A 25,593-nucleotide genomic window follows, 5' to 3' on the forward strand; every position below is an offset into this window, starting at 1 on the left:
ACAGACATATGGCGTAGCCAGACCAGGGCCTAACATCAGGACAAAGAGTATGCTATTCTGTTCTTCTGAAATAGACTACATTTTCTTCATATCATGTTTCTTCAGACCTATCTAAAATACCTAATGGATTGATTGTGATGGTGTAGGATATGGATTTATTATACTTTTTAAAATGTAGATATTCCAAAGGTCTGCGTCAGTGGCTTGTAGGCTATGTGTGGAAGCCAGGAGACACTAAATGTGTTTATGTTAATTAACGATCAATTACCGTGAGACCAGCAGTTATTTGCTTGACAATCTGACTACATTTAATGACTGCCACAGCCCTAGACAAAAGGAAGTAGTTGAAGCTCCTCCTCAGCTGGAAGAGTAGGGGACACCACTCCCTCAAGAGAAGGTGTCTCCTCGATGGTGTTAGTTCTAATTATCAGAGTAAGAACTCAACAGACACTATGAAAGCTTAAACCAAATTTATTCGCCCATATGGTCAAAACAGATGCATCAGACAAAATACATATTCACACAAGCGCTGATAATAACCCTTTCTCCGCATGCTGAGTCTCCTCCTACACATCTCAACAGCCAATGCATCTCTGTTGCTAGACAGAACCTGCACTTCCTCACTTCATCTGACCTGACCTCTCCCCCAAAGTGCTCACTCCTCCCCAACTCGCGGCTGTCATGTTGACTCGTACCAGACGGTGTCTTTCCTTCTCCCATAGGATCCCTGATGGCCAACAATAACATATCCTGACATAATGTAAATGTTATAAATCATCCTCTCTCCCTCAGTGAAAGGAATAAAGTATATTTCATGATTTCATAAGTCAAGAAATCAGAACCCAACAATGGAAACCAGAGCCTCGGACGGCTCCAGCCTCAGGTCTGAAACGCCAGGAACTGGGGTGGCCCACTCACAATCCGATGTGCAAGCAGGTGGCGCCACCTCCTGAAAACTCCAGGAGAAACAACTGCACTTGGTGGTTCTCCTCGCGTGGCAAATCAGTAGGGTAGGACACCAACCCGGCCGTGATGAATGGCAGGACTGGCTGAGTAACTCAATGATGACAGCTGTAGCGTCAATGGTGTCTTCCTCCCCTCGCAGCCACTTCCATCAGGCCTCAGCCAATTCACATTACAATGGCCATACTTAACTCATTAATGCAAACAAAGGTATAATTAGCAAAAACATTAACATTCAGTTAGTCACTACTAAACTCAGGCAAATGTCAGAAGGGCTGGTCCATTTTTTGCTTAGTGGGCCTGTCTGACTTGTTGTTTTTTTGCGCAAAATTATAATTATCTGGCTAATAATGGGGCCTCAATGAATAAAATGGGCTGGTGTGTTAGCAATGCAAGAGACGGTTTTTGGTCCCAGGCATCCCTTGCCTAAGCTAATGATGTTTTCACTATGATTATTGTTTTCCTCACCTCACGCAATATCAGTCTATACCGTTTATCGACTCATCTATTTTATGCTTCTCAGTCATGCGAATATCCTTGACAACATGGTGAACAAGTTGGAGAGCTATGCCATTCACCTGGAGGAGGTGGTTGAAGAGAGAACCAAACAGCTTACAGCAGAGAAGACCCGGTCGGACAAGCTTCTCTCCAGCATGTTACCAAGGTAACACAGGCTTTGTACCTACAAGCATTTTGGATTATGTAAAAAATAAACGTTCCAAGATAATTACGCTACAAATATTGAGATGTTTACGATATTATTTTTGCAGAATTCAGTGCTGTTTTGTGGACAGAAACTTTTGTGGACAGAACATTGGTGTTACATACCCTTTATATATATATTTAACCCACTCCATTGACTTCCCTGGCTTGACTGACAGGTACATAGCGGACCATCTGATGGCTGGGAAGTCGGTGGAGCCTCAGGGTTATGACATGGTGACAATCTTTTTCTCGGACATCGTGGGCTTCACCTCCATGTGCTCCATTAGCTCCGCCTTGGAGGTGGTCACCGTCCTCAATGACCTCTACAGTCTCTTTGATGAGATCATCAAGCTCTACGATGTCTACAAGGTACATTATACCTGTACAATAATTTTAAAGTGTCAGACAGACCCCAGTTTTTTGGGGTACCACTTCACCTCAAGTGACACCATTAACTTACATAGTTATTAGGGCATGGTAAGACTTTACTGAAGGTTACCTACATAAGGAATTCATAACCCCTACATAATGCATAAGCAGTAAATACGCATTTAAATAAATAACTTATGAAATGCTGATGTAGGCTACTGTTTGTGAATACATTATGGGTTCTGTATGTGCCTACTGCATGTGCCTACACCCCTTGACTTTTCCCCCCCAAAATTGTGTTACAGTCTGAATTTAAAATTGATTACATTTAGATGTCTGTCACTGGTCTACACACAATACCACCTAGTGTCAAAGTGGAATAATGTCTTGAGTCAATAAGTGGTCAACCCCATTGTTATAGCAAGCCTAAATTAGTTCAGTAGTAAAAATGTGCTAAACAAGTTGCATAATACGTTGCCTGGACTCACTCTGTGTGCAAAAATAGTGTTTAACATGATTTTTGAATGACTACCTCATCTCTTTACCCCACACATACAATTATCTGTAATTTAACTAGGCAAGTCAGTTAAAGAACAAATTCTTATTTACAATGACGGCCTACCCCACCAAACCCTAACGACACTGGGCCAATTGTGCGCCACCCTATGGGTCTCCCAATTATGGCTGGTTGTGATGCAGCCTGGTATCGAACCAGGGTCTGTAGTGACGCCTCTAGCACTGAGATGCAGTGCCTTATACCGCTGCACCACTCAGGAGCCCCCAGTAAGGTGTGGTGGAAATTCCAAGTGAGAGAGACTTTGTTATTATTATTATTGTTACTTTACAATCTTTATTATCGATTAAAAATTGCAATAATGAAGCTGGTCAACGACCACCCATCGGTAATCGTTGAGAGCCCAACGAGAATATTTGGGTTACAGCTCTTTATAGCAAAGTGCATCCTTCTGAATGTTCATGACAAACAACAGATGTTTAGACAAAGGTACATTATGCTATCAAGCAACAGATAGTGAGATTTACATTGCGCCAGGTTTCTGTCTCTAGGTCATTTACTGCTCGTTTATACAGGGTTATCTTCTCCTTAACACACAGATACAAATCATTCAATGGAATGCAGGCTGTAGGTTCTACTGAGAAGTACTGAGAAACCTTATTCGATGCATAAACAGAATTAAACATAATCTTGTAAAATACATTTTAAAAAACGTCATTAACAAAAAAAATTGTCTCATAATTTCATAATTATGTTTTTGGATCAAATATTAAGCATTTTACAAACTTTTTTACAAAATGTAAAGTTCAACAAATTAATAAACAAATCAATATTTCCAATATTTTTTTTTACATTGCTCCCCTAATAAAAATGTCGGAGTTAAACATAACACTGAAAATATGAATATTTCAAATGAAATTATACAAAAATATCATAAAATTAAATCAGACTTTTTCCCAATTTGAGCTCTTTAGCTGTTTCAGTAATGAGAAGGCCAAGTGAGGTAAAGGGGGTGTTTGAGAATAAGAACCTCATTCTGAAGGCATATAAGTGAATAAATTGACTTAATTTGTGCTCATCTAAGGAATATCCCTCTAGATAATTGGCTGGGGTAGGCCGTCACTGTAAAATAAGAATTTGCTCTTAATTGACTTGCATAGTTAAATAAAGGTTAAATAAATAATAATAATGCATAATATTGTGTTTTATTCAAATATGTTTGTTTTTTCTAATGATTTTGAAATAAAATGACCCAAGAATTTAATCCAGATGCATTTCGGTAAAATTCTGGTGAAATTTTCAAATGGATTTAAAATAAGACGTTTTCCCAAAAACGAAAGATCTTAGTCCTCAGAATGACAGTTGATTTTTGCAGATGCACCATTGTTTTATATCACAATTTGCTACAGACATTGTCACGTCCTGACCATAGTGCTTATGTGTTTTGCTTGTTTTAGTGTTGGTCAGGACGTGAGCTGGGTGGGCATTCTATGTTGTGTGTCTAGTTCGTCTGTTTCTGTGTTCGGCCTAATATGGTTCTCAATCAGAGGCAGCTGTCAATCGTTGTCCCTGATTGAGAATCATATATAGGTGGCTTGTTTTGTGTTGGGGATTTGTGGGTGGTTGTTTCCTGTCTCTGTGTTTTATCTGCACCAGCTAGGACTGTGACGGTTAGTTCGTTTGTTATTTTGTATAGTGTCTTGTCTTCGTGTATATTAAATCATGGAAACTTACCACGCTGCACATTGGTCCTCCGATCCTTCTCGCCTCTCCTCATCCGAGGAGGAGGAAAAGCTAGACTGCCGTTACAGAACCACCCACCAATCTCAGACCAAGCAGCGTGGCTACGGGCAGCAGCAGCAGCAGCGACCCACTACACAGGACTCCTGGACATGGGAGGAAATTCTGGAGGGAAAAGGACACTGGGCTCACATTGGAGAATATCGCCGCTCTCGTGAAGAGATGGAGGCAGCTAAAGCCCAGGAGCGGTGGTATGAGGAGGCAGCACGGAAGCGTGGCTGGAAGCCCGAGAAGAAATCCCAAAAATTTATTGGGGGGGGGGGGGGGCGGCTAAAGGGTAGTGTGGCGAAGTCAGGTAGGAAACCTGCGCCCACTTCCCATGCTTACCGTGGAGAGCGGGAGTACGGGCAGACACCGTGTTATGCGGAAGAGCGCACGGTGTCTCCTGTACGTGTGTTTAGCCCGGGGCGGGTTATTCCACCTCCCCGCACTGGCCGGGCTAGATTGAGCATTGAGCCAGGTGCCATGAAGCCGGCTCAACGCGTCTGGTCTCCAGTGCGTCTCCTCGGGCCGGTGTACATGGCACCAGCCTTACGCATGGTGTCCCCGGTTCGCCAACACAGCCCAGTGCGGGTTATTCCACCTCCCCGCACTGGTCGGGCTACGGGGAGCATTCAACCAGGTAAGGTTGGGCAGGCTTGGTGCTCAAGGGAGCCAGTACGCCTGCACGGTCCGGTATATCCGGCGCCACCTTCCCGCCCCAGCCCAGTACCACCAGTACCTACACCACGCACCAGGCTTCCAGTGCGTCTCCAGAGCCCTGTTCCTCCTCCACGCACTCTCCCTGTGGTGCGTGTCTCCAGCCCAGTACCTCCAGTTCCGGCACCACGCACCAAGCCTCCTGTGCGTCTCCAGAGCCCTGTGCGCACTGTTCCTTCTCCGCGCACTCGCCCTGAGGTGCGTGCCCTCAGCCCGGTACCACCAGTGCCGGTACCACGCACCAGGCCTATAGTGCGCCTCGAGAGTCCAGTGTGCCCTGTTCCTGCTCCCCGCACTAGCTTTGAGGTGCGTGTCTCCAGTCCGGTACCAGCAGTTCCGGCACCACGCACCAGGCCTACTGTGCGCCTCAGCAGGTCAGAGTCGGCCGTCTGCCAAACGCCGCCTGAGCCATCCGTCTGCCCAGCGCCGTCTGAGCCATCCGTCTGCCCAGCGCCGTCTGAGCCATCCGTCTGCCCAGCGCTGTCTGAGCCATCCGTCTGCCCAGCGCCGTCCGAGCCGCCCGTCTGTCCCGAGCCGCCCGTCTGTCCCGAGCCGTCAGAGCCGCCCGTCTGTCCCGAGCCGTTAGAGCCGCCCGTCTGTCCCGAGCCGTTAGAGCCGCCCGCCAGTCAGGAGCTGCCAGAGCCGCCCGCCAGTCAGGAGCTGCCAGAGCCGCCCGCCAGTCAGGAGCTGCCAGAGCCGCCCGCCAGTCAGGAGCTGCCAGAGCCGCCCGCCAGTCAGGAGCTGCCAGAGCCGCCCGCCAGTCAGGAGCCGCCCGCCAGTCAGGAGCCGCCCGCCAGTCATGAGCCGCCCTCCAGTCATGAGCTGCCCTCCAGTCATGAGCTGCCCTCCAGTCATGAGCTGCCCTCCAGTCATGAGCTGCCCTCCAGTCATGAGCTGCCCCTCAGCCCGGAGCTGTCCCTCAGTTCGGAGCTGTCCCTCAGTCTGGAGCTGTCCCTCAGTCCGGAGCTGTCTCTCTGTCCGGAGCTGCCTCTCTGTCCGGAGCTGCCTCTCTGTCCTGAGCTACCTCTCTGTCCTGAGCTACCTCTCTGTCCTGAGCTATCTCTCTGTCCTGAGCTACCTCTCTGTCCTGAGCTGTCTCCTAAATTTAGTGGGGACCTTGGTGAGGATTCCTAGGCCAAGGTCGGGGGCGAGGGTTGCCACTCAAAGGACGCTAAGGAGGGGGACAAAGACAATGGTGGAGTGGTGGCCTCGTCCTGCGCCGGAGCCGCCACCGCGGACAGATGCCCACCCAGACCCTCCCCTTGAGTTTTAGGGGTGCGTTCGGAGTCCTCACCTCAGGAGGGGGGTACTGTCACGTCCTGACCATAGTGCTTATGTGTTTTGCTTGTTTTAGTGTTGGTCAGGACGTGAGCTGGGTGGGCATTCTATGTTGTGTGTCTAGTTCGTCTGTTTCTGTGTTCGGCCTAATATGGTTCTCAATCAGAGGCAGCTGTCAATCGTTGTCCCTGATTGAGAATCATATATAGGTGGCTTGTTTTGTGTTGGGGATTTGTGGGTGGTTGTTTCCTGTCTCTGAGTTTTGTCTGCACCAGCTAGGACTGTGATGGTTAGTTCGTTTGTTATTTTGTATAGTGTCTTGTCTTCGTGTATATTAAATCATGGAAACTTACCACGCTGCACATTGGTCCTCCGATCCTTCTCGCCTCTCCTCATCCGAGGACGAGGAAGAGCTAGACTGCCGTTACAGACATTTTAAAACTAGTTTCATGAGAATCACCCAATCGCTGCCAAAAGTGATTCTAACATGTATTTCTTCCACTTTGACATTACAAAGTATTTCTTGTAGATCATTGACAGAAACAGACAATTAAATACATTATAATCCCACTTTGTACACAACAAAATGTGTAAAACGTCAAGGGGTGTGAATACTTTCTGAAGGCACTGTACAGTAGGTAGCCTTGTAAAATTTACAGTGTATATTGTAAAGTTTATGGTGTATATTGTGGGCATTTATGTGTATGGTGTATCAGGTGGAGACTATAGGGGATGCGTACATGGTAGCTAGCGGGCTACCCATCAGTAACGGCATGAAGCACGCATCTGAGATTTCTACTATGGCTCTTCACTTCCTGTGTGCCATCAAGCTCTTCAAGATTCGCCACTTGCCCAATCAGAGCTTGTCTCTCCGCATCGGGATCAACTCAGGTCAGTATGTACGAACAACCTGTCAAATCGATTACCCAGACAGCGGCTGTCAGCCATGAAGTAACGAATCCTAACTCGAGATCTGTGTGTATAATTTAAAGGGTGACTGCATTTCCTGATTTGGCACAAAAACAGTGTCTACATATGTGAAAACAGCGCGTTTCTAAGGTCAAAAGAATTGGTCAAATGGTCAAGGTCAAATGGTCATAAGGTCAAATGACATTAAAATGAATAAACTGTGATTTTCAAAACCTGCAATGAGTTTCTAGCCCAAGGAAAGGTCTTTTCTTGCTCCCCACATCACCTTGAATCTCATAGTGTTTAAAAAATCACAGTTTTTAACTCAATGATTTTTCTACGAAACATAGAAATGCACCATTTTCACATATTTTTACACTGGTTTGTGCTGGAGATAATGAAAATGATGTTGAAAAGTGATGGAGTTGCCCATGAAGAAATGCTAGCAGCCATGACGGAAGGCAAACGAGAGTTGTCTTGGGGGTGTGGTATAATGTGGGAGTTTCTTGGGTGTGTTTTTGCCATTCGATCACATAAAAAAGAAAGCCAGTAGTGAGTACGGCGAGGTAAGCTGAGCTAGCTTTGCTATGGAGAGAACAAAGTTTTGAAGTTGAGGACTTCTCCCCTCCTGATTGACTCATCATCGCAAGATGGTCAGCTAATTCCGTTCTATGTGTAGGCTAAAGCCTGCGCTGACCCTAAAACCTGCGCTGATCTTGTGTTTAGCCAAGCTGACAACAGCTAGCTAGCATAGCTTGGTGACAGCTGCAGCTGGCTATTCTATCTAGCTGATATTTCACTGCCAAATCAGTTATGGCAAGATAACAAGAGCCAGTGTTGAATGTGTTTTATAAGACACTCGTTCTATAACACCTTGCTTCAAAAGTAGCTTGCACCTTAGTTTCAGCGTTTCATCATATCATGTAAATACATGTTACTGTGGAAACGGTATCAACTGTGAGTTGTATGCCTGGTCTTGAGTCAAATCAGTTGTCCTACAACACAATATGCTATAACTGGCTAGTTTTGTCTATTGTCATCTCTCCTTATGTCTGCTGTAAGGTCTTTCCCAGGGGACATATCTCAGAACTACTGATATCCCTACAACAGGTGTAGGCTACATGTGGACATTGCTCAAACGTCACCCAGCTTGAGTGTAGATACATTTATTAACAACAACAAAAATCGATGAGTGTGTTTATGATACAAAGACAAAACATTCTGTGCTGTAAATATCATATAGATATGCTTATAAAGACAGTATGCCTACACCTACCTAGCAAATACAAATAAGTTGTGTGTATGAAGTACAACTTCAGCTGTCTAACCAGAACTAGAATTTGGCAGTCTAACCACACACTGACATGCACCCCACTGGGCACAGACGTCAGTTCAACGTCTAGATTTGATTTACATTTGGATGAGTTGTCAACTAACATGAATTCAATGTGAAATCAACCAAAAATGTCACACTGTCATTTGATTTAGGTTAAAAGTTGTGTGAAAAAAAGACGTCATGATACGCCATTCTAGATAAGACAGAGTTCGCCTCAACCCATGGATCCAGCAGGCAGAATTAAATAAGAGGATGGCACTCTTCTCATACCACTCTGTAGGCTACTGGCCAATTCAGCATCGGTCAGTAGCCTACAGAGTAATATCAAAAGAGTGCAGTTGCTAACTTATGAAGAAATTCTAAACTAAGGTCTCTATTTCATTCCGTATCGCGGAAATTCACCGTTACAGCGTGATTGAAATTTAAAGGCAACGATCCCGTATTAGCAGAGACTGTATTCACGGTAAATGCTGCATATGTCCCCTCAATCGTAAATGACCTATACTTTGTAGCGCGCAATCTGTAATGCTTCAGCGATACAGATTGACTAGAGTGTGTTCATAACTTTCAAGTGTAACTTTCAAGTGTAACAGTTCCATGTAGAATAACCCATACTTCACATTATACTGTAGAAGCGTGTGCTCTGCTAATATAACAAAGTGAAAATATCATACCTTCATGTATGGTGTCCCGTATAAGACAGGATTTCCCTGACATGTTTGACAATGGTGGTTAGGTGACTTCCAGGACAGATAGTATTTTGACCATTGACCAGATCAAATGCCAATGGGTTACAGTTAGCTGTTGTTAGCGAGGTAGCTAACTAACGTGAGCTATGCACATCTTCCTCTGACATGCTACATCACATTACATGTTAGCTTGATGCATTTAGCTAGCTACAGTATCATTCCCCTTTCATCTGTGGTATCATAGCTAGCTAGCCTGGCTCGCTAGCATTGTCAAATAATGTTGCATAATCATAAGTAGCTACTAGCTAGCTAGTACCACCTATTTACTTACCTAATGTACTCACCAACACCAGTGGTTTGACGGTTGACAGGCAGCAGAAGGGACCGTGTTGTATGTAATCCATTCCTGGCCATCTGTCAATATTGTTGACATGCATTGGAAGTTTGCACCAACTTTATGGAAGTCCATTTTCACTCCGATTGCTTGAGCGAAATGTGCGTGTGTTGCACCCATATTCGGGAATTGACAACAAATGTCCACATGGCAGCTGGGGATGGACCACAACGTGTTGTCTCTGGGCAATCGCACATCATTGGCAAAAGTGGGCATGCAAATAATCCATACCCAGCCAGTAAGTCGTGACAAACTCACTTGCAAAAATCAGTTTCGGGCGAGAATTACTTTATGACCAAAATCACCCTATTTACACTTTTTAGTCCATTTGACACTATAATTAATGTTTCGGACTCATATCAATGTCACATAGGCCGTTTAAAACCAGAGAAGTTGGTTCTAAGGGGCAGTTAACTTTTACTTGGTACTCATCCCGGATCCAGGAGCACCCCCCACAGTAAAAAAGCTGACTAGCATAGCCTAGCATAGCGTCACAAGTAAATACTAGCATCTAAATATCATTAAATCACAAGTCCAAGACACCAGATGAAAGATACAGATCTTGTGAATCCAGCCATCATTTCTGATTTTTAAAATGTTTTACAGGGAAGACACAATATGTAAATCTATTAGCTAACCACGTTAGCAAAAGACACCACTTTTTTTACTCCACCAGTTTTTTACTCCATCAGTAGCTATCACTAATTCGACTAAATAAAGATATATATAGCCACTAACCAAGAAACAACTTCATAAGATGACAGTCTGATAACATATTTATGGTATAGCATATGTTTTTTTAGAAAAATGTGCATTTTTCAGGTATAAATCACAGTTTACCATTGCAGCCACTATCACAAAACTCACCCAAAGCGACTAGAATAACTACAGAGAGCAACGTGTATTACCTAATTACTCATCTTAAAACATTTCTGAAAAATACACAGCGTACAGCAAATGAAAGCCCAACATCTTGTGAATCCAGACAATATTTCAGATTTTCTAAGTGTTTTACAGCGAAAACACAATATATCGTTATATTAGCATACCACATGAGCTAACATCACCCCAGCATTGATTCCAGGCAAAAAGCGCGATAACGTTATCACCACCAAAATATATTACTTTTTTCACTAACCTTCTCATAATTCTTCAGATGACAGTCCTGTAACATCATATTACACAATGCATATAGAGTTTGTTCGAAAATGTGCATATTTAGCATCACAAATCGTGGTTATGCTATGTAATCAGTCAAAACATGGCATGCATTCTGGACGGCGCCATCTTGGAAGGGCACCTAAGTTTACGATTATTTATCGATTAGATTGACTAAAAAAATACAGGTTGGACAGCTAATGAAAGATGCATTGGTTATTAATGCAACCGCTGATTTAGATTTAAAAAATTAACGTTACTAGACAAACAGTGTGCGTTACAGCCAGACTAGTGCCGCAATAATGGCCGAAAAATGCGTTTACATTTTTCCACATAAATACGGAATAAAATCATAAATAGCTCTTACTTTTGGACGAGCTTCCATCAGAATCTTGGGCAAGGTGTCCTTTTGTCCAAAAGAATCGTTGCTTTGTTGTAAAACGTCCACTTCAACTTCGGAACTAGCAGCTAACAGTAGCTACGTGGCACACACATGTCCAAATCCTCAAACGCAATACTACGAAAATTCCGAAAATAGCAATATACTCGCATAAACTGATATAAATCGGTTTCAAATAACTTCGTTATGATGTTTCTAACACCTATACCGAATTAAATTACAGACGGACATATCTAAGGCCGATAACTGAGCGTTTCAAAATGCTATCCTGGGGTCTTGCGTTGCGTAATGGCGGAAGTCGAAAAGAGAGCACACCTCGTTCCTTGCCCTTTTATAAGCTCTGAGAAATACATAGAAACACCATTCCACTTCTCATTGGTTACTGACATCCAGGGGAAGGCGGGTGCAGTTCATTTCGATCCATAGGGCACACACAGAGTTTTAAACTGATCCGAGATCAGAGCCTAGTTTTCAGACCTTCGCATGTCCTGTCATGATTTTCGCTTTAGAAAGAGTTCTGGTTCACACACAGACATAATTCAAACGGTTTTAGAAACTAGAGATTGTTTTCTATCCAATAGTAATAATAATATGCATATTGTACGAGCAAGAATTGAGTATGAGGCAGTTTAATTTGGAGATTATATTTTCCAAAGTGGAAACAGCACCCCCTGTATTGAGAAAAGGTTAACCTTTAACTTGGACTGTTGCAGGAATCACACATTGATGTCAATGGGACATTTGTGCCAAAAATCTGCAAGTTTCTGATGGTGTGTGTGTGTGTGTGTGTGTGTGTGTGTGTGTGTGTGTGTGTGTGTGTGTGTGTGTGTGTGTGTGTGTGTGTGTGTGTGTGTGATGTTTGTGTGTGTGTGTGTGTGCCTGTGTGTGTACGTGCACGTGTGCAGGTCCAGTAGTTGCTGGAGTGGTGGGCACAACCATGCCTCGCTACTGTCTGTTTGGTGACACAGTGAACACTGCTTCCAGGATGGAGAGCAACAGCCTGCGTGAGTTCCATACACCTGCTCCTGAAACCCAATGGAGAGCTATTGATGTCAATTCAAATGACACTACATCGTCTTAACCACATTATATAGAGTTTCATTTTGGTGGCTCTGGACTATGTTCAAATTCATAGTTGCCCAACAGGGATCGATAAAGTTGTATCAAATTGAATTGAATGTAATTGAATTTCCTCAAACATGGTTTGTGTGTGTGAATAGTGTTGTGTCATCCCAACTCCACTTAGCTGTAGCTCCAGTTTATACTATTGTGCATTCCCCATCCCATACATAGCAATAGTTTTTCCCTCCTATTGATTTGATCTGTTAATATTCCACAGCCCTGAAAATCCACATATCCCAGAGCACAGCTGAGATCCTCACTCAGATAGGATCCTTTGAGCTGGAGGAGAGAGGAGACATTGAGATAAAGGTGAACATTTGACCGTTCTGTTTTGTCTCGTGGGTTTCATAACCAGGTCTTTGTAACAATTCAATAATGATAAACAGGAGACGGGAATAAGTTCAACCATTTATCTGAACGTGCTCATCTCAACACATATTACCCATGATGCTCTGCTTATACAACTATGGTAAGTATGGAGGTGCAAATGGTACAACCTTAATACACAACAACTCCTCCCCTCCTACATGAACTGTAGAGAGAATCTGTTCTAAAAGTCCAAGCTTCTAGGTTCCCGCCACTCGTAGGGTAACAGTGGTCAAACTGACTCCCAACAACAATGTAACACACTGGTGTGGGTGCGGTTGAGTCAGTGTCCTGAGAACGTGACAGTGAGCTCCTAGGTATTCAACCAATGATTGGAAGAATGCACATTTGTTCTTAACGAACTCCCAGTCCATAGTCATTCAATCTCTGTGAGGTCACATCCAAGTTCTGGAGATGGTCATTTTCGTCCTTTCCAGTCACGAGGATGTCATCCAGGTAGCACCGTACTCCTGGCAATCCACTGAAGAGCTGGTCCGTCGCCCTTTGAAACAACGCTGCACACTTGTGATTCCAAATGGTAAACGACAGTACCTGAAGAGCCTCTTGTGTGTTACGGCGGTCAGCAGCTCCTTTCACTTTTCATCCACGTGCATCTGCAAGTAGGCTTGGCTGAAGTAGATTTTGCTGAAATTTTGAGCCCCAGCTAAACCCTTAAAAAGGTTGTTGATGTGTTATAGTGGATACTGCTCAGTGGACAACACAAGGTTAACTGTAACTTTAAAATCTCCACATATCCTGATTCTACCATCCTTCTTAAGGACTGGTATTATGGGTGTCGCCAATTCACTCATGCTGACTGGCATCGACTTTTGGTCTGATAGCATAAGGTATGGGTCGTGCTTTCAGAATTTTTTGTTTACTGTCTGGCTTAATGCTAAGCTTCACTGTAATGTCTTTCATGTTACCCAGCTCTCCATTAAATACTCATCCATGTTTCTATAAGATGGAGGGTAGGCTTGTGTCTCCGTGTGTCATTGTACGCCAGTCCAGTGTGATTTTCTCCAGCCACGAACATCCCAGAAGTGATGGATTGTCTCTTTTCACGATGTAGTGGCAGCTTTTCAGTATGTCCGTTTAACTGACGTGTGACCCCAGTGATGCTTATCACGGCGACAGATTCACCTGTGTAGGTCTTTAACACGATGTGTGCTGGCTGAAGTGTAACGTATTTCAGTGTCTTTTTGTAGACTGTGCCTGACACAAGAGATACAGCTGCCCCTGTGTCAATCTCCATACGCACCGGCTGCCCCTCTAGCAAGGGAGAGACATAGTAGCCGTGTGGCCCCCCAGCAACGGTCAGTATATTCAGTGGGACTTCCTTGTCTGATGAGCGACTCACCTCAGTGTTCTCCAGATCAATAGCGTGAATTTATCTCTTTCTTTTGTTGGAATGTCTCTTTCTTGTATTCAGTCTTTGATGTTTTCTCTGAGTTCTTCTTGTTGCCCTTTTTTACCACAAGCTCGGCAATCCATGTCGTTACACCAGCATGTAGACGCCTGATCTCCCGCTTTGCCACAGCGGAAGCATGTACCTTGATTTCCCTGTCTCTGATTTTTAGTTGAAACTCTGTGCACTTTTCCCAATGAACTCAACTGCTGAGCCTATTTAGCAGCTAGTTCCCTGGACACACTGACTTCAATAGCCTTTGCCAAGGTCAGGTTACTTTCAATCAATAGCCTCTTATGTGTAGCTTCACGGTGTATCCCACATACTAGTCTGTCTCTAATGGTGTCATTTAGAACATAATTAAACTCACAGATAGGTTTAGGCACCACAGAAGAAATCAGGGACAATGTTTGCTGCTGCATTGAATAGACTTTCAGCAATAACTAATGGTTTTATGGAAAGGGTCCTTTCAGTATTTCCACGATATCCCAATATGTCTTATTACCTGGCCTGTCTGGCTGTAGCAGGCTGCGTATTAAATGAAATTGGCCCATTACACCAAAAAATGTAGGTACAATTTTGTCCTCATCAGTAGCTAGGTTCCCATCCAAATGGCGACAGATTTTTACGCGAATATTCTAGAATATGCATAAAGAAAATATGTGCATTTTCCCACCAGTGGTACTCTATGTTTCCACCAAATGGACTTGTTGCAGATAAACATTTTTGAGTGATGACGTTTCCATGTACCGAATAAAAATCAAAAGTTTTGCCACAAACTTTTGCGCTCGATAGCAAATGTGCCTACTCTGGTCTTGGCACCTGCGCTCTAGCCAACAGCTCGCAGATTCAGTGCGGGTAAGCTGTGCTGGTTGTGTAGTTGTGTAGTCGCCAGAATAAGACCCTCGACATTTATTGGAAAGCAGCATCAAGCTCATCACCTTGCACTTTCACCACCAATTAAGTTCATCATAACTTATTTCATCTGTAGCCTAATAAACTGTATGGTTTCCTGAGTCATAGTGGGAGGACCACACACCATATCATCGCGAGACTCCAAATTTACTTCGATATGATGGTTATTATATTATTATTTGCAGAAAGGCATTTCCACTGACATTTCCCGCTTTATTAATTTTATAGACATAAAAAGATCCCACCATGTCAAACAAACAAATGATCTGCCGGCATTTATAAACTTACACCGAAACATCACAGCTGTCATGATTTTTTTTCATATGATATGACTTTACTCACATAATAACTATGGATGAAAACGTGGTTAGTGTCATTTGCAAGAACAAAATATTTAAACCGTTCTGCACATGAGTTCCACTGCTCAATACTTTCATCAAACTGTCCAATGTAACCAACAATTCCAGACATTTTTCTTTCCTCATTAGCCTCTTGATTGTCACTCACTTCAATATTGTCCTCAACCCCGGCAATATTTTCCTCACTCACATGATCTTCATTCACTTCACTCACTGATGTTATATCATCAAGTTCCTTCATTTAGCAGTTTTTATTTCCAAAGTTCGTCTTCACAGTTTAATAAATGTCCTTTCCTTTACTAACTGTATATTTATTCCTCCTTTTTTAATCACGTTGTTTTCCCACTCCGACGTTCTTCCTGAATCCTTTTCTGCTGGCAATGACGATGCTAACTCTATTTCTAGGTAGCTCGACTAGGCACTTGCCTCTGCTAGCAATACACTGTGCTAACATTAGCCGAGACTTTACCACAGAAAATAACAGTTTTAAAATTGTAAAACCAACTTCTTCCAGACAGAATAGTTACCGTAGGTTTCAAACTAACTCTTCGCCAATCTTTTGTTATGTCTCGTGGGTTTCATAACCAGGTCTTTGTAACAATTCAGTAATGATAAACAGGAGACGGGAATAAGTTCAACCATTTATCTGAACGTGCTCATCTCAACACATATTACCCATGATGCTCTGCGTATACAACTACAGTAAGTATGGAGGTGCAAATGGTACAACCCTAATACACAACACCTTAATTTGTTGTTATCTATATCAACAAATTTTATAGGAAGACATGACGCAAATATTAGCTTGTGGTTGTTGACATAAGTTGGCATAGTATAATTAATGCTTATTTGGCTTATGGATTGATTATAAATGTGTTATGTCCTTATGTAGGTACCCTTCAAATACAGTGTTACCTCAACGTAATGTGTGTGAGTGACACAAACTCTGTGTGTATCCATCCATGCCATAAGGGAAAGGGCTGTCAGAAGACCTTCTGGCTGTTGGGTAAAGAAGGCTTCAACCCTCCTCTACCAGTCCACACCTCTCCCCCAGCTTCATGTCTCAAACCACCAACTGAGGTACTTACAAGTTGATTCCTCTGCTTGCTTTTCAACAGAATACATGCCTCTGCAGGTCTCTAAAGTGAACCAATTTATTTTGCACCTGGAGTTTTAATTTGGGAAATTTTGTGAAAATCCAATATTTTAGTTTTTGTTGATAATTGTTGTAACGATAAGGCTTCGCTGTACTATTGTTACCCAAGCACAGATTTGTTCGCGTCATACTTGCACCATTAATACAATGAAAACCACTTGTTGCTAACCCAAACAGTTCAAAAGATCTGACACATATTATCGGCACAATTATTTAAAAAATAATTTTGTCACTGATTGGAGGGGGGCACATTTTACATTCATAAATCATGTTCTAAAACTACTTGCAGTCCTCATTTGTTTTACACCTTGTTCAGTCATGTTTGTTACCTAATTAGCTAGCTAGTTAACAACCTGACAACTTTACCAGTATATCCAAAAATTTGGGGGCACAGAATGAAAGGAAAAGGGATAGCTTCTTCAGGAGATCAATGATCATAGCAATGAATGAATGACTGATATCTTGTGTAGTCATCACAAACTTGACACTCTTGAAAATTGTACACTGCATCTTTAATGTAATGCATTGCAATTGGAAAATTGTGCATTTACATAATCTACAACCTAATACTCCACATATGACTTAATTTCAATGACAGGTACTGCACCCCCCCCCCCCCCCCCCCCCCGCTCTTTAATCATTTGTTATTCTTATCTGTTACTTTTAGGGTGGGGGGGTGGGTATTTTCTTAAAACTGCATTGTTTGTTAAGGGCTTTTAAGTAAGCATTTCACTGTAAGGTCTACACCTGTTGTATTCGGCGCATGTGACAAATAACATTTGATTTGATTTGATTTACATAGTAGTGCTTCAGAAGTAGTTATAATTCATAGAGCCTAAATCTCAGTCAATTTAAAATATCGTATTTTCTGGTACTCCTAAATGTTATTTTGTGCTCCTAACTTTTACAATTTGGGAGCACTAGTGCTACCAATAAAAAAAAAAATTTTTAGAGCCCTGTGTGTAGCGGATGTCTAATGGTAAGACATTAACATTGGTTTTCCGAGCGGGAGACTGGGGTTCAGATCCCATCCATGACATATGTTTCTCTTAGAGCCCGATTCAGACTTGAGATAAGTAGACTTAACATGGACCTAAGTTGTTAACCCTTTGACGCATACAAGCACACGGGTGCGATCATTCTACAATGGTCTCTGCAGCATAAGCTCAAATCGGTGTGATTAGAACACTTCATTAGAACGTCTAGTTACGATTGACGTTTGCGCTGACCACACTGTTTTTTTCACAGACATTTTGCACAATCTTTTCAACTTTATGTCCTCAATGTGAGCAATTTATTTTTGGATGCAGATGTTCAGACATTCACAGAAGTAGCAACAGCATAAGACAATTCTCATCCAAATCAGAAAATGTAGGCTACATTAGTTCTAGTGCTAACTTAGGAAAGAGTGATCTAACACAAGCAGTCATACTAACTCTCGGCTGACATAAACCATAATATGAATTAGCTAATAGCAATTACTATTTACAATTTATCACATGACGGGTGAGCCCACCAGTGATCTAAATAATTGCGTAAAACACATTCTAAAAGTCGAAAGTAATCCGACAGTGGGTGGAGTTATGATACTGATGAATTGTCGCCACAGATGGTTTGTTTACGGCCCTTTTGTTGTGGGTAAATGGAGTAGCTAGGCCTACAACAGCTCTATCTAGTGGGACAATAGTTGTTGACAACTGTAGAATTGTAGCTAAGCCTAATCCTTTTCCTAACCTTAACCTCATTCTCTTAACCTCCTATGTTAATTCACCACCCTGCTGTGTTAGTTCTACTAACCTGTCACGTTAATTCACCTAACCTGCCACAATAATGAGCCTAACCTGCCACATAAATTATCCTAACCTGCTATGTAAACAAACCATCTGTGGAGGCAAATCATCAGTATCATCACACCGGCAGCCAATCACGTCAACCCTGACACTCACTTAGAGCCATTCAGTTTTGTTGTTTATGTCTTTCAAAAGGAGACAACTCACAATTGCAGAAATTCTGGAGATTTTTGTAAATTCTGACAAGTTTAAGTATGAAAGTGAGGAGCTGTCCCCCAAATTTGTGGCCATTGAGAACCATGAATCTGAGGACCCCTTGCCCAGCGACGAAATCCCTCTGAAGATGCTGGTGGTGACGGAGGCAGGCCAACAGTGGGTGAAGTAGAGGAGGTCTGTGGTAGCTGGAAGGCGGCCAGCCATTTCACCCCTCCTGGCCCTGCTGTTGGCTATAATGAGTCCCAGTCTGGAGTGCAAAGCCTCTTGCCATCTCCCTCTGAGGCGGAGTGCTTCAAGCTGTTTCTGACAGAGGAGCTGGTGAGACATGGTGGAGGAGAGCAAACACTATGCCTTGGAGCTACAGGAGAAGAGAGAGCCACAGTGAAGGTGGGCCACCTGATGGCAGAGAGAAAGATCCAACCAAACGGTGTGCTTGACTATAATTGTAAAATGGGGGCAGTGGATAAGGTTGACATTATATACAGTTTGGTGGCATGCGCTTAGAAGTGGTATAAGAACATATTTTTACATCTGATCGACACTGCTGTCCTCAATGGCCAAATAGTTCACCACCAGCTAACAAGTGAGATGATTACTGATCAAGGTTTTTTGTAATTGGACATACAGTTCACATACAAATCAAATACAGTTCCATTATACAATTACACTGAGTATACCAAACATTTGGAACACTTTCCTAATATTGAGTTGCACCCCCACCCCCCATTTTTCCCTCAGAACAGCCTCAATTCATTGGGGGCATGGACTTTATAACGTGTCGAAAGCATTCCACAGGGATGCTGGCCCTTGTTGACTCCAATGCTTCCCTCAGTTGTGTCAAGTTGGCTGGATGTCCTTTTTGTGGTGGACCTTGAAAAACCCAGCAGTGTTGCAGTTCTTGACACAATCGGTGAGCCTGGCACCTACTACCATACCCCTTTCAAAGGCACTTAAATATTTTGTCTTGCCCAGTCACATACATAATCCATTTCTCAATCATCTCAAGTTTAAAACATCTCTCTTTAACCTGTCTCCTTCCCTTCATCTACACTGATTGATGTGACATCAATCAGGGATCATAGCTTTCACCTGGATTCGTCTGGTCAGTCTATTTCATGGAAAGTGCAGGTGTTTCTAATGTTTTGTACACTCAGTGAAAGTTCAGGAGTAAAATTGTTTTGAACAAGTCACATAATAAGTTGCATGGACTCTCTCTGTGTCCAAAAATAGTGTTTTACCAATAGGTGCCCTTTGCGAGGCACTGGAAAACCTCCCTCGTCTTTGTGGTTGAATCTGTGTTTGAGATTCGTTGCTCAACTGATGGGCCTTACAGATAACTATATGTGTGAGGTACAGAGATGAGGTAGTCATTCAAAAATATATTAAAAAAGCAGACATTGAATGTCCCTTTGAGCATGGTGAAGTTATTAATTACACTTTGGCTGGTGTATCAAATGCACCCAGTCACTACAAAGATACAGGCGTCCTTTCTAACTCAGTTGCCGGAAAGAAGGAAACCATTCAGGAATTTCACCGAGACCAATGGTGACTTTAAAACAATTTCAGAGTTTAATGGCTGTGGTAGGAGAAAACTGAGGATGAATCAACATTTTAGTTAATCTACAATATTAACCTAAATGACAGAGTGAAAGAAGGAAGCCTGTACAGAATAAAAATATTGTAAAACATGCACCCTGTTTGCAATAAGGCACTAAAGTAAAACTGCAAAAAATGTGTCAAAGAAATTAACTTTTGTCCTGAATACAAAGCGTTATGTTTGGGGCAAGTCCAACACAACACATCACTGAGTACCACACTTCATGTTTTCAAGCATGGTGGTGGCTGCATCATGTTATGGGTATACTTCTCATCGGCAAGGACTAGGGAGTTTTTTTAGGTTACAAATAAAAGGAATAGAGCTAAGCACAGGCAAAGTCCTATTAGGAAATCCTGGTTAATTAATTCACCTTTAAGCAGGTTAATAACCTAAAACACACGGCCAAATATACACTGGAGTTGCTTACCAAGATGACATTGAATTGTCCTGGCCTACTTACAGTTTTGACTTAAATCGACTTGAAAATCTATTTCAAGACTTGAAAATGACTGTCTAGCAATGATCAACAACCAACTTGACAGAGCCTGAAGAATATTTAAAAGAATAATGTGCAAATGTTGTACAATTCAGGTTTTCATAGCTCTTACAGACTTACCCAGAAAGACACACAGCTGTAATCGATGCCAAAGGTGATTCTAACATGTATTCACTCAGGGTGTTGAATACTTACGTAATCAAGAGATGAGTGTTTTATTTTTCATGATTTGTGTCACACATTTTTCACCCACTTTAACAGCAGAGTATGTTGTGTAGATCATTGACCAAAAAAATTGACAATTAAATACATTTTATCTGACCTTGTAACAAAACAAAATGTGGAAAAAGTCAAGGGGTGTGAATCCTTTCTGAAGGCAGTGTAGCTGTTATTGGCAGAGAGGTTTGGAACTCTCTTTGTTATTTACCGCATGTTGATGTCACCATGGAAAGCCAAAACTCCCGTCCTGCAAACCTGCCGATTAGAAGGTCCTGTGTAGATTGTATTTTAACCAGCAACTATCAGGAAATAACACTGATCAAATTTCCTCACACTTTTACAGTATTAGTTTCATCAGCTGTTGTACAATATGATACAAAACACAGGAAAAACATAATTCTTACTGCATTGGGCCTTTAAGTCCGTGTTAAGGCAACTTATCTCCGGTCTGAAAAGGACCCTAGTGACCACATGTGATGATTATATGAAATGTTATGGTCACACCTTTCTTGAGTAAATGTAGATGTTTGATGTGAACCAAATTAAATAAGTGCATGGTGATAATCCTGGGGTGTATTCAATGATGTGAGTTTGAAATGTAATGAATAGAGCTAACATGATTTCCGATAAAGATGTTCTGCACAATACAGTTCTATGATATCGAAATGCTTTGTAACATTTCATCCTTCTAAACAGAGCCCTGGTCATTTCTTTGTTAGGTCAAACCAGCAACATCCAAAGACCAAGAGAGCAAAGCGAGGGGAAGAGGACAGAGAACTCTGACCACAGTCATATGACCAAGGCACTCACGCTGACCGCAGGAAGAGGATGACCTACAGGCGAACTCAGGCCACACTGAAAGTCTTTCTTTTTTTTGCCAACATGGTTGTTAATGGCAGCTATTTTTCTAGTAATGATCTTGTTTAGTACATTAATACAAAGATGAATTAGTCAACACATTACTGGTTTCTGGATTTGTTCACACAAAAACTGGTACTTTCTCAGCAGAATAATTTATTTGCAGAAAGGGCTTTTTACATGTTTTCAGACATGTTTCTGATCTTTGTTGTCACATGCCTTTGTTATACGAGGTTTGAATGGAATGTAGTTACATGTAAATTACTGTATGTGGAGATGTGTACTTTTTGTCAACAAGTTTAGAATTCATTTAATATATAAAAGAGACTAATGGGGAACAATTATTGTACTTTTTTATTATTTTGAAACAGAATATTTGTACTGTAGGTTACATTAAACATGAATATTGTTAGAATTGTAAAAGTATGTACTGATAACTAGAAGCGATGAGAACATGGGTGGATGTTACTGTAATGCCACTGTGAATGTACTGCACAGTTTGTAAAGCTTAATACAGTATGAATAAAGAGGAATGTGTACATACACTCCCTGAAACCTGATGAGCATGTGTGCATGTATGTTTCTTTGTTTCCACGTGTGATAGCACGTAAATACACTACCGGTCAAAAGTTTTAGAACACCTACTCATTCAAGGGTTTTTCTTTATTTTTACTATTTTCTACATTGTAGAACGAGAGTGAAGACATCAACACCATGAAATAACACATATGGAATCAAGTAGTAACCAAAATAGTGTTAAAACAAATCAAAATCTATTTCATATTTGAGATTCTTCAAAAAGACACCCTTTAACTTGATGACAGCTTTGCACACTCTTGGCATTCTCTCAACCAGATTCATGAGGTAGTCACCTGGAATGCATTTCAGTTAACAGATGTGCCTTAAAAGTTAATTTGTGGAATTTCTTTCCTTAATGCGTTTGAGCCAATCAGTTGCGTTGTGACAAGGTAGGGGGGTATACAGAAGATTGCCCTATTTGGTAAAAGACCAAGTCCACATTATGGCAAGAACAGCTCAAAAAAGCAAAGAGAAATGACAGTCCATCATTACTTTAAGACATGAAGGTCAGTCAATATGGAAAATTTGAAGAACTTTGAAAGTTTCTTCAAGTGCAGAGGCAAAAACCATCAAGCGCTATGATGAAACTGGCTCTCATGAGGATTGGCACAGGAATGTAAGACCCAGAGTTACCTCTGCTGCGAAGGGTAAGTTCATTAGACTTACCAGCCTCAGAAATTGCAGCCCAAATAAATGCTTCACACAGTTCAAGTCACAGACACATCTCAAAATCAACTGTTCAGAGGAGACTGTGTGAATCAGGCCTTCATAGTCGAATTGCTGCAAAGAAACCACTAATAAAGGACACCAATGAGAAGAGATTTGCCTGGGCCAAGAAACACGAGCAATGGACATTAGACCGGTGGAAATTTGTTGTTTGGTCTGGAGTTCAAATTGGCAATTTTTGGTTCCAACCACCGTGTCTTTGTGAGTCGCGGTGTGGGTGAACGAATGATCTCCGCCTGTGTATTTCCCACCGTAAGGCATGGAGGAGGTGTTATGGTGTAAGGGTGCTTTGCTGGTAACACTCTGGGATTTAATTAGAATTCAAGGCACACTTAACCAGCATGGCTACCACAGCATTCTGCAGTGATACGCCATCCCATCTGGTTTGGGCTCTGTGGGACTATCATTTGTTTTTCAACAGGACAATGACCCATCACATCTCCAGGCTGTGTAAGGGCTATTTTACCAAGAAGGAGGGTGATGAAGTGCTGCATCAGATGACCTGGCCTCCACAATCTCCCAACCTCAACCAAATTGAGATGGTTTGGGAGACTGAAGGAAAAGCAGGCAACAAGTGCTCTGCATATGTGGGAACTCCTTCAAGACTGTTGGAAAATAATTCCAGGTGAAGCTGGTTGATAGAATGCCAAGAGTGTGCAAAGCTGTCATCAAGGCAAAGGGTGGCTTTTGAAGAATCTCATATAAAATATATTTGGTTTTGTTTAACACTTTTTTGGTTACTACATGATTCCATATGTCTTATTTAATAGTTTTGATGTCTTTACTATTATTCTACGATGTAGAAAATAGTACAAAATAAAGAAAAACTCTTGAATGAGTAGGTGTGTCCAAACTTTAGACCGGTAGTCTATATCCTTGTCAGTATATGTGTCCAGCATGTCTATGTAGTTTCATATCCTCTCCGAAAGTGTAGTAGTTTTTCCACACATACAGTTCTAATGCATTTACAGTGGGGCAAAAAAGTATTTAGTCAGCCACCAATTGTGCAAGTTCTCCCACTTAAAAAGATGAGAGAGGCCTGTAATTTTCATCATAGGTACACTTCAACTATGACAGACAAAATGAGGAAAAAAAATCCAGAAAATCACATTGTAGGATTTTTAATGAATTTATTTGCAAATTATGGTGGAAAATAAGTAATTGGTCACCTACAAACAAGCAAGATTTCTGGCTCTTACAGACCTGTAACTTCTTCTTTAAGAGGCTCCTCTGTCCTCCACTCGTTACCTGTATTAATGGCACCTGTTTGAACTTGTTATCAGTTTAAAAGACACCTGTCCACAACCTCAAACAGTCACACTCCAAACTCCACTATGGCCAAGACCAAAGAGCTGTCAAAGGACACCAGAAACAAAATTGTAGACCTGCACCAGGCTGGGAAGACTGAATCTGCAATAGGTAAGAAGCTTGGTTTGAAGAAATCAACTGTGGGAGCAATTATTAGGAAATGGAAGACATACAAGACCACTGATAATCTCCCTCGATCTGAGGCTCCATGCAAGATCTCACCCCGTGGGGTCAAAATGATCACAAGAACGGTGAGCAAAAATCCCAGAACCACACGGGGGGACCTAGTGAATGACCTGCAGAGAGCTGGGACCAAAGTAACAAAGCCTACCATCGATAACACACTACGCCGCCAGGGACTCAAATCCTGCAGTGCCAGACGTGTCCCCCTGCTTAAGCCAGTACATGTCCAGGCCCGTCTGAAGTTTGCTAGAGAGCATTTGGATGATCCAGAAGAAAATTGGGAGAATGTCATATAGTCAGATGAAACCAAAATATAACTTTTTGGTAAAAACTCAACTCGTCGTGTTTGGAGGACAAAGAATGCTGAGTTGCATCCAAAGAACACCATACCTACTGTGAAGCATGGGGGTGGAAACATCATGCTTTGGGGCTGTTTTTCTGCAAAGGGACCAGGACGACTGATCCGTGTAAAGGAAAGAATGAATGGGGCCATGTATCGTGAGGTTTTGAGTGAAAACCTCCCTCCATCAGCAAGGGCATTGAAGATGAAACGTGGCTGGGTCTTTCAGCATGACAATCATCCCAAACACACCGCCCGGGCAACGAAGGAGTGGCTTCGTAAGAAGCATTTCAAGATCCTGGAGTGGCCTAGCCAGTCTCCAGATTTCAACCCCATAGAAAATCTTTGGAGGGAGTTGAAAGTCCGTGTTGCCCAGCAACAGCCCCAAAACATCACTGCTCTAGAGGAGATCTGCATGGAGGAATGGGACAAAATACCAGCAACAGTGTGCGAAAACCTTGTGAAGACTTACAGAAAACGTTTGACCTCTGTCATTGCCAACAAAGGGTATATAACAAAGTATTGAGATAAACTTTTGTTATTGACCAAATACTTATTTTCCACCATAATTTGCAAATAAATTCATTAAAAATCCTACAATGTGATTTTCTGGATTTTTTTCCTCATTTTGTCTGTCATAGTTGAAGTGTACCTATGATGAAAATTACAGGCCTCTCTCATCTTTTTAAGTGGGAGAACTTGCACAATTGGTGGCTGACTAAATACTTTTTTGCCCCACTG

The 25,593-nt window shown here is 42.2% G+C and overlaps 1 protein-coding gene across 1 annotated transcript in view; it reads left to right on the forward strand.

The window, feature by feature from the left end:
- gucy2g (guanylate cyclase 2g) overlaps positions 1–22,366 on the forward strand; it is an 84,539-nt gene extending 62,173 nt beyond the window's left edge. The window contains exons 16-22 of the mRNA XM_071392434.1: positions 1,487–1,627; positions 1,845–2,037; positions 7,045–7,219; positions 12,120–12,218; positions 12,554–12,645; positions 16,357–16,464; positions 21,578–22,366. Coding sequence (XP_071248535.1) covers positions 1,487–1,627; positions 1,845–2,037; positions 7,045–7,219; positions 12,120–12,218; positions 12,554–12,645; positions 16,357–16,464; positions 21,578–21,655 — 886 coding nt within the window. The 3' untranslated portion in view covers positions 21,656–22,366. The remainder of the gene's footprint in view (positions 1–1,486; positions 1,628–1,844; positions 2,038–7,044; positions 7,220–12,119; positions 12,219–12,553; positions 12,646–16,356; positions 16,465–21,577) is intronic.
- Positions 22,367–25,593: the final 3,227 nt, after the last annotated feature.

Source organism: Salvelinus alpinus, chromosome 3 (assembly GCF_045679555.1).
Source record: "Salvelinus alpinus chromosome 3, SLU_Salpinus.1, whole genome shotgun sequence".
NCBI classification, from domain to species: Eukaryota; Metazoa; Chordata; class Actinopteri; order Salmoniformes; family Salmonidae; genus Salvelinus; species Salvelinus alpinus.